This window comes from Bidens hawaiensis, unplaced genomic scaffold (assembly GCF_021521415.1).
Source record: "Bidens hawaiensis isolate Kalapana, Puna unplaced genomic scaffold, B.hawaiensis_p1.1 tig00037734_1, whole genome shotgun sequence".
NCBI lineage: Eukaryota > Viridiplantae > Streptophyta > Magnoliopsida > Asterales > Asteraceae > Bidens > Bidens hawaiensis.
In genome coordinates this window covers 51,730-61,880 of record NW_027505504.1, presented here as the reverse complement: position 1 = coordinate 61,880, position 10,151 = coordinate 51,730, and the positions used below count along the sequence as shown (strand labels likewise).

The 10,151-nt window shown below is 32.9% G+C and overlaps 1 protein-coding gene across 1 annotated transcript; it reads left to right on the top strand.

Annotated features, from left to right (window-relative positions):
• Window positions 1–213: 213 nt before the first annotated feature.
• On the top strand, window positions 214–2,761 carry LOC143613583 (cysteine-rich receptor-like protein kinase 36). Its single transcript, XM_077087256.1, has 6 exons — window positions 214–934; window positions 1,119–1,276; window positions 1,353–1,560; window positions 1,751–1,985; window positions 2,095–2,224; window positions 2,468–2,761. The coding sequence occupies exons 1-6, from the start codon at window positions 214–216 to the stop codon at window positions 2,759–2,761; spliced, it is 1,746 nt and encodes a 581-aa protein (XP_076943371.1).
• The last annotated feature ends 7,390 nt before the right edge of the window (window positions 2,762–10,151 follow it).

Sequence of the window (10,151 nt, the reverse complement as noted above, 5' to 3'; positions counted from 1 at the left end):
TGCGGAAGAGAAAATTATACCTGAGTTTTTACCACTGGATGGAAAGACAAACATCAGTACCCTTCTACCAAATATCGTCATGCCCCCAGCATGAATTGTATTGTTGGCTTTCTCCTGTAAGCCTAGCACAGACTCAAGACCCGCCACTATCTCTGCCATCGTAGGCCGTTGCTTTGGATGGCTATGTAAACATCGAACTGCTAGCCTAGCAAAATGCTTCAAGCATTTAGTGGATATCCCCTCCCTTATATGTCAAATGGCACGCTTGAAGACCATCTCCACAAGCGAAAGACCCCTCTATCTTGGGTTCAAAGACTCACAATATGCATAGGGGCTGCTCGTGGGTTAGACTATCTTCACACTGGTACGGGTGTTAAGCATGGAGTTGTACATCGCGATGTTAAAAGCTCGAATATATTGTTACATCGCAGTTGGGAATCTAAGATTGCAGATTTTGGATTGTCCAAGATATGTCCAAAAAACCGGCAGACGACTTACATCAACACTGGCGTAAAAGGCACATTTGGGTATCTTGATCCTGATTACTTTTACACTGGTAAGCTGACCAGAAAATCTGACGTCTACGCTTTTGGGGTGATACTGTTTGAAGTCCTGTGTGGAAAACGAGCAGTAGATAATAGTATTGATGAGGACCATTGCGGTTTGGCAATATGGGCTCAAGAATCCATTAAAGAAGGTAGGCTAAAGGAAATTGTTGATAATGATATAAGGGAGGCAATATCTCCTAAATGTTTAAAGAAGTTTGCAGAAGTTGCAAAACGATGTTTGCATAAGAATCCAAAACAACGACCTACAATGGCAGCGGTTGTGTTCGGTCTTGAGTCTATTCTGGCATTACAAGAGAAAGACAACAATAAGTTACAACCTACCAAAGAGGCTCCGAGAGTTAAATTTATGTCTGACAAGAACACCGGTATCATTTACTCTTCCTCTTTCATGTTTTTAGTTTACCTCTTAATTTTTCCAACACACATTAACTAGCAGACGCGATATTTTTTTTTTTCTTTTTTTTTCTAAATTGGCAACAATCATCTTCTTGCTACTTTTTATATCTACCGGTATATCTAATAACTTGTTACTTGTTGAACTTGTAATAGGAGATAGAAGTTTAAACTCCTTGGAGCTATACTTTGATACTGTTGGTGGTGAAAACCAAATGTTATGTCGGTTTGATTTTGAAGATATCAATATTGTAGTTAATAACTTCTCTGAAGCTAATAAAATTTCGCAACACACATCTGATTCCTGGTATAAGGTATCAAAATCACCTAACTACATGTCTTCCAAGATTTTCTGCTATCTTCTATAACCAACTTGATCTTTCTATTCAGGGAAAGCTACCAAATGGACAAAGTATAGCAGTTGTTGAGTCTTTTTACGGTACCGGACGTAGAGAATATTCTATGAATGAAGCATCTATACTGGTAAAGCTTGAACATGAGAATGTGGTTAAGTTGCTCGGATATTGCATTGAAGGAACCAGATTGTTCTTTGTCTATGACTTTGCACTGCATTCAATCCTTGATCACTTGATATTTGGTATGCATTTTCATTTTGAAGTATACATCTCAAGCTTGAGATCACTGCATTGTTGAACAGAAAACAACAAGAATTGTTAGTCTTTTTCATCAGTCATCTCAAAGTTATACTATCATTCTAGTCCTTAAAATTATTATCAGTTGATGAATAAACCTTGACATAACATCTGTTTTGTTATCTATGTTCTTAGATCCGGAGTGTACTCTTTTGAACTGGGATAAGCGGTACAAAATAGTACTAGATGTTGCTAGGGCACTTCTTTACCTTCAAAGGGATGCTCCGGTCCGGGTCATACATTGTGATGTAAAACCTGGAAACATTCTTTTAGATGAAAGTTTGAGCCCCACATTGTCAAGTTTCTGGATTGCAAAATGTTTAGCAACCAACGAGACTTATTATCACGAGTCCAGAATTCGTGGAACCTGGTTAGTACTGAAGAACAACTATTATTTATGCTCATCTGTTGACGTACTAAGAATCTAAGATTTTTATCGTTTGTATTTTTGATCATGGCTAAACCTTTGCGTGTGACAGGGGTTACATGGCACCGGAGTATATGCAAAATGGCGATTTGTCAACCAAGGCAGATGTCTATAGTCTTGGTGTGTTGGTTTTGGAATTTTTGACTGGGCGTAGAGCGGTCACTGATATTTCCCTCAAATATGTATGACCAAATTCTTTTCAATTAATTACATATCTTCTATGCAACTTGTAAATGTCATGGGAAAGCATTTTGGTTACCTGTCATGATTTTGGATCTTAGTTTTTTCACTTATTTGTGTAGGAGAAATCATACGGTCATAAAATGAAAAATGAAAATGCAAATGAAGATATAATTTGTTTAATTTGGAAGAAATGGTATAAAGGAGTATAGCTACAATCTAACATCCATGGTGAATTGTTGTAGATTGAGAGAAAATGGAATGAAGGAACACTCGCAGATATAACTGATCCCAGACTTGATGTGGATTCAAGATCTAGGACAAAATTTTTCGAGATTGGGCTGTTGTGTGTTCAAGAAGATGCAGAGGATAGACCAGCTATAGAGGAAGTTGTTTCCATGCTGCTTGATGGCTTTCCTGCCACTCTCTCTGTCTCATATGTTACTAGCACCCGTGTTCACAATTCTTGGATTGTGTGTGAAGACGACTACGATACTGGTGCAGTTAGAGACTTTATTTCCGAATTATTCCCCAGATAGTACATTTCTTACAGGGTCTACTGCATGAAAATGCATCTAGATTGAATCACACTACCAAACTTCTAATTTTGTGTTTTTTTTTTCTGTTTTTAGGAAAGATCAGGACTTGGGTCTAGGCCTTTAAATGAAGTTTAATGGGGCCTAAACTATTTTTGTTCAATTTTTACATAAATATATATAATACCGGGATGATTTTGAGTGGGGTCCAACCCCACCGGGCCACTTGTCAGCGATCGTGATTCATGGTATTAATGCTGGGAAAGAAAAAAAAGTACTGTCGAAAAATGTAACCTTTTATTCCTTTCCTATATGGCGATAAATGAATCAATTTCAAACTCGAAGAGTGCCAAAACATAAAGCAGTGGGTCAGGACTGAAATTTTAGATCACAAGCTCGATATAATTTCAAAACTCTTATAGGTTGTTACCTGCTTTGTAGTTCTTCTTCCAGACCCTCACCCTTCCTCTCGCATTATCATAAATATTCTAGATCCTTGTATGTTAAAAAATTATCTATTTACATTTTATTATTATTATTATTTTGGTAAGAATAGTCCTTTGAATGAATGAAGAAAAAAATAGATATTTAGATTTTATATTGTTTGACCGAACCTGAACCGAATCGCCAACCCAAAAATTTTTAGGTCCGTGACTTCGGTCACCCTGTGATTTAGCCCAAGCTTCGCCACTGCTTTGCATCACTCCAGTGTAACCGCTGTAACGTCATCTATAACCAGTTTCAGGTCACCCTTTACATTGAATAATGATAAAGCACAAATTTCTTTCTTTCTTTGTTTTTTTTAACATACAAGAGGAAGTATGGTAGTGTATGCAGATAGTATACTGGGGTACAGTTTAGATAGATTTCATGCAGTGAACCCTTCGAAAAATGCACTATCTATGTAACATCCCGACCTTGGACGACAAATTGCTCATAATCTCGTAACACTATTTAAAATGTCAATAATTATATTTATTTCATTTCAAACATTCGCAAATACACAATTTTTATAAAAGGTCAAATGGCAATATTACATCGGGGAATCAAATAGAGTTCAATTTATTATATCCTAAGGTAAACTAATTGTCTTTATCCTTAGCACTGCATCGAATCAAACTGTAGCACGTTGAAAATAATATATATTTTTGTCAACACGTATGTTTGTGAGTTTTCATAAGTTTAATATGTAGAGTATAAAAGGTTAAACGATTCACATGCCATTGAGTAATAATCCCAAACATAAAGTAAATGGAAACAAATAATCGTCACCATCCATTCCAACCGATGTTGAAGAATAGGCGGCGCTGGTACGTCCTTGCAAATATGATTTGAGTAGAAATAGAGAATTATATGAACAAACTTTTATTGATAGAACTGACGATGCCTCACACATGATTTTCTTTAAATCTATAGGAAAATAGTTCAGCAATCGCTATATTTTGTTCATTTGTAGCCTTCCCTGAAAGAGTAATCAAGGGAGAGTGTCTTGAAAATAACAAGAAGCCTCACAAAACAAGCCTTATAAAACATGCAAACAAATACATGATTTTGATTATATACCTTTTACATGGAATCAAATCGAAGTAAACAAGGTGGAATCCATGACGTACTAATTAGTTCTATAGTTATATAAAGCTTTGACCTGAAACTATCAGATTTTTGGTTCGCAAGAGCAACCAACGAGACTGACTGTGTTCATGTTGACACATTTCGTGGGACCGTTTAAGTACACTATAATTCACTTAAAATTCCTTCTGATACTAATAACTTATATTGTTGATCGTGGCTAATACCTGCACACGTGACAGGACACCTTAGTATTTGATTGTTGTGTGTTTAAAGAGATCCAGGGGATAGGCCAACAATGGAGGAAGTTGTTGGCATGTTGTTTGACAGCTCATATCTAGCTCAGTATGTGTCGAAAATGCGAGCAATGGTTACAAGAAAACGTTCAGATAATAGTAATGTGTCAGTTGATGATTATGACACTACTGCAGTTGAAGAGTTTGTATTAGATTTATGCCCCAGATAGCCAAGTACTATTTTAAAAGAGTGTATCATGGTACCAAATTTTATGTAATGGACTTTTAGTTAATTATTATTTAATGTAGAAGTTGCCTAAAATTGGTTCATTCATGATTGACATGTTTGCCACATGGAAAATTTTGTAACAGAAAGTTAGATGTTTTTATAGTTTCAGTTGTTAGGTAAGGAGGGAAGGGGCGGTCGCAAGTACCTGAATTCGGGTATAGTATCCTAATTGAGTAATTGGGTACATTGTCGCCAGTGGTTAGGGTACCCATGTCGGGTATGTCTAATCGGGTATTACTCACCGATAAGAGACCATGTATCTAGCCATTGGGTTTGGATCGTTGGGCTTTTTTTTTCTTTCAAAAAAACGTCATTTTATTATTAGGCTTTTAAAAGGATAAATAAACGGCCAAAATCAAAGCCCAACAAAAATAAGTCAAGTTTTATTCATTTATTTGATTTAGTGTTAACCATGTGTTAAACTTTCTGTTTTTTTTTTCATTTACTTCATTTTATTTTTTTACTTTAAATGTTTTATTTTATTTAAAAAGAAAAAAAAGAGGGAGGGGGGGGAGTAGGATACTTGAGAGTAGTGTTGTTTGTGATTAAGGCATCTGAGGATACTTTAGAGGAGCGCCCCTCCCATCCTAATATAATATTATGGTGAAATACACTAAAGGTGCTAACTGGGTAAGAAAGATTTTATGTATCGTGTGGAAGTTCATGTGAAGTGATATATCTAAAGCTTTATGATGCAAATACATATAATACACATCGTTTTATTGTTACCTATGATCAAGTCACAAGAGGAAGCCACAACTAGTTCAAATCGGATAATTGATTGATTGATTGGGTCTAGCTGACCGACGTGTGACCGATCAGATCTTCAGTATGTCTAAATATCACCATTTTATTGTTTCAGTTGGTCCAGTTCATTACCAGTTATTAGGTATTTGACATGTGGTTAGACATGCGATCTCATCTGATTATTATTTATCAACTGTTTATTTAATAAGAGTATTAGATTGTACACGTATTAGATTCAAGTATTCACATCCCTAAAATGCATTTTAGTCTTTCAGTATTACCAGAAAAATAAATATTTTTGTGGTTATTGCAAGTTTTTTTTTAATTTTACTATATATTATATGTCAATAACATAAAATACCCTTTTTAACATACCATTTTTAATATAATTTGACTATCAATTCTTCTCACGTGTCACTTGTAATGTATTAAATTTTGGTAACCTGTTTCATTCAAATTTTTAATTTTTAAATGGTCAATGCACATATTTTATTTTGTATAGGTGTATTAACATGTTTTCTCACATTTTACACACATCATTAATATCATTAAATGCACAACAAATCTACCTATTCTAATAAATAAAATAGCTGTGGACACATGTCAGTTTGTGGTTAAGGCTCGTATTTTTTTCTCCTCCAAACTAATAATTATGTCATAAATCAATAATTATTCACTTTCCTTTTACACTTCATTTATATTTATATATATATATATATATATATATATATATATAACATTATTAAATTATTTACTTTCCTTTAACTCTATTTTATTATATATAATATACATTTTTATAAAAATAAATATTCTTATAATTTATAAATATATGCTTTAAATCTATCTATTTATTTTTTAGTTAATTTTACTTAACTATATATATATTAAAATGTAATAATATATACCATTCACTTTCATATATAATAAAGTTTATCATAGTCAGTTTCTCAGTATTTTTTTATCAATGATTGTTCAGGTTTTTTGTCGAACTTAAATTTGATTGTTGCGGGTCAAAAGCTGATAAATAGATTGTGTGGTACAAGTTAATTACATTTAACTCAAAATTTGTTGCAGGTCAAAAATGGGTCATATGAGTATTTTTAAAAATCGAGAATTCAAGTAGATTTATCATCAAATTTGTTACGTGTTCAAAGTTTTGACTTGAAAATGTCAAAAAAATGAAAGTTAGAATTTTTAAACGTGATTTAGGTTTCGAATTTGTTTTTAATGACATTTTTCGAAATAATGAAAAGATTCGGGATTTGGCTAATTGACTATTTTTCCCACAACTATTAAAATTTAAGAAAAGACGGCGAACATTTGCGATATGCTACCTCTAGACCTGTCAATGCTTCTAACTTTTATCAAATTTGAAACATTTGCGTCAGCATTGACTTTTCCTTTAATGGTGATTAAAATGTAGTGTGTGAAACATGTTATACAAAATTATGCTCAAGTGAAACAAAACATTCACAAAATTGAACATGTTAACGTGTTATTTTTAGTGTTGTCATTATGGCAAAGTCGAGAAGCCCCCTCAAAATTATAAAAATCATTTTCATGGTGTAGCTTAGAACTATTATTGTATAAAAAGTTTTTTTTTTTTAAATTGGTTCATAATTAAAATTCTCTCAATTATATAAATATATATGATACTGAGAATCAAATTCCAATAGATGGACCGTTATCAGGTATGTTTTTGCACCTGCTTTATTATTATTATTTATTAAGTTAATTTAAAAAAATCATTTTCTGATATAAATAAAATCAAGTTTTGTACACATAATATAGATTTAAGTATAGATGAAATCATTTTTTCATATACAGCATGTAGTTATTTGCTTTATTTATAACTTTATTATTTGGATCATCTCGTGTGTTACACGGGATCTAAAACTAGTTATATTATAATATCTCTACATTATTAACCAGATTGTGACATTCGTCAATTTCGGGTCTTGTTTGTATTCGTTTTTGTATTTGTTTATTATGTAAACCGACCCGATTTGTAAACCGAAGCTTATGTTATAATCAAAATGATGGATTTATGTTACAATATTGTTTCACACTTGTTGGGTCTTGAAAACATCATATTTTTATTTTTATTTTTATTTATTTATTTATTTTTGTTGTTTTGTGTTTTTGTCTTGATCCATTTTGCATGAAAACTCTTGTGTCTCACACCCATTTTTGACCACCAACATTACCCTATATATACACCACATTTCCTCTTCATTTTCCCTTGCTACAACTCAAAAAAAAAAAACTCTCTCAAACATCAAAGATTCAAGGTTATCTTCTTAAGTGTTCTTGAAGGTTTTTAGTCTTTCATCTTAATTAGTTTATGTAGCCTTAATAATACTTGTTTATGGTTGTGCAACATATATATAATATACACCCCTTGTTTACCTTTGGTAGTTACTTCTCTGATTCCTGTCGGTGAGATTTCGGACCTCATAAGGCAAGGCTTCATGGAGGACTTCGTGTCTTTGATATATATATATATATATATATATATATATATATATATATATATATATATATATATATATATATATATAACTTGTTCATACATATTAATCTTGCTTATTTTAGTTTGTTGGTCATGTTTACAAGTTCCATGGTTATGGGTTTTTAAGAGTCTATGCTTCGGTTTAACCGTAAATAGCTCTAAACCGTAAACCGAACTTTGTTACTAGTTTTGTTAAATAATTGTTTAAACATACTTATTATTATATCTAAGTTACTAAAATCATTTTTACAAATTCTATGGTTATGGGTTTGTAGAATCTTACCTCGGTCTTAACCCGGAACACGATCCGAACCGAAAATCGAACTTTTGTTTAAAGACTTTATTGTTAACTTTTGGTTGTAAAACTTAAAGTATTTTTATTTGTACATTATTATACAAGTTCTTTAGTGTTTGGACATGTGGAAACCATCTATGAACTTGTTGTGAGATGGAAACCGAACCAAACCGATTCTTACTCGCTTAAGACACACAAGTGTGTTTTTTTAGCCATCAAGACTTGTATATTTCTTTAAAAATAGTTACAAATTGATTTTTAAATATTTTCTAAGTACTTGGAAATGTTGGATCCAACTTGATCTCATAACAAAGTTGGACCGACAAAACCGAACACTCGCTTAACATGCGTCGTTAGTTCTAAAACAATAGAACTACATACTTGGTTAAGTCTTATTAAATTTTATTGAGTTATCTCATAACATTCAATATTTTGGAAAGTTGACTTTGGGTTTGACCAATTATCAAGACCCGAACTGACAACCCGAACACTCGATAAAAAAACCGTTTTAGTATCTTTATTCCAAAAGGATTTGCATTCTTGCATTTTACCCACCTTATTACTTAGCATAGGTTGAGTAAATATTAAGGTTAGATACTTTAACCCGGTTTCGAGCAAACTTACATTTTTAAAGGGTTATTATTATAAATTCTTAAATAGTTACATTTTAAACCTTGAACTTTAATTATTTACATTTCTCAACATTTATTTTGTTTAAAGACCTTCAAGATAACCTTTCTAAATTCAATACTTCTTTTCTTTTTAGGCATTTGACGTGAGGTCGAAGACTCACTCAAATATAAACCAAATACTACTAAATAGATAGTGGTATCTGGGTATCGAACACGAGGAGTTTGTGGAAAGTGTGTTAATAAGTAGCTCAAGGATTAACTAATATTAATGTAAATGACGAAACAGTAATTTCCAAGTTGGTTTTGATTTGATTTTTTATCTAAAATAAACTAACACGAAAGTTGTAAACGAATAATTAAACAAGCATTCCTCTCGGGGTTCGAGTTATTACTCAACACTCTTGTTAACATTCGATGGATAAACCTTAATATCTCGGTTTTGAGTACATGCAATTGTTTATGATTAATCAAGAACTAAGTACTCGGATTCCTAGAATGCGAGGTTGTTACTCAACAATCAATCAATACGATTATCACTAATTCCTTCCACTAAATCTCGGTTGTCAACGACACCAAGAACACATGGTTTAAAACTAGATATAAGCGATAAAGACAAGCTACAAACAATCACACAAACATCATGACTATACTAACATAACATTTAGATAATCAATCCAAGTTCAATAACAATAAATAAAAGTGTTTTGCGATTAACCTTACATCCTAAGAGGAATACAATAGAACTAGCCACTCATAGCTCGATAGATCATTGATGCATCAAGTATCTTGTTTATATCAATCCCAAACATAAACAAATGAGTACAAACACCCAATATATGATTATTATCTTCAAAAATCGCCTCTAAGCCGTCCCCAATTGAAAGGTATGTGAAAAGACACCCAAAAACGGCCTAAAAAGTGGCCCAAACTCAGCAGGCACGTGTCAGACAGTGGGCCACGGTCTACACCGTGGACCACGGTCCAGTTACGGTGCTCAGAATGCCATGGTACGGTGTATTCTGTTGATTTTGGTGCCTGTTTGACCGTGGCCCACGGTCAACACCGTGGACCACGGTGGAGCTCTTTCTCAATTTCTTGTTTTCTTCATATCTT

What these genes read in the sequence shown, in the direction of transcription:
- LOC143613583 (XM_077087256.1), top strand. Translation starts at nt 214, where the DNA reads ATGCTTCAAGCATTTAGTGGATATCCCCTCCCTTATATGTCAAATGGC. An exon ending in CATCTGATTCCTGGTATAAG is followed by an intron (nt 1,277 to 1,352) that starts GTATCAAAATCA and finishes CTTTCTATTCAG; the next exon opens with GGAAAGCTACCAAATGGACA. An exon ending in CTGATATTTCCCTCAAATAT is followed by an intron (nt 2,225 to 2,467) that starts GTATGACCAAAT and finishes GAATTGTTGTAG; the next exon opens with ATTGAGAGAAAATGGAATGA.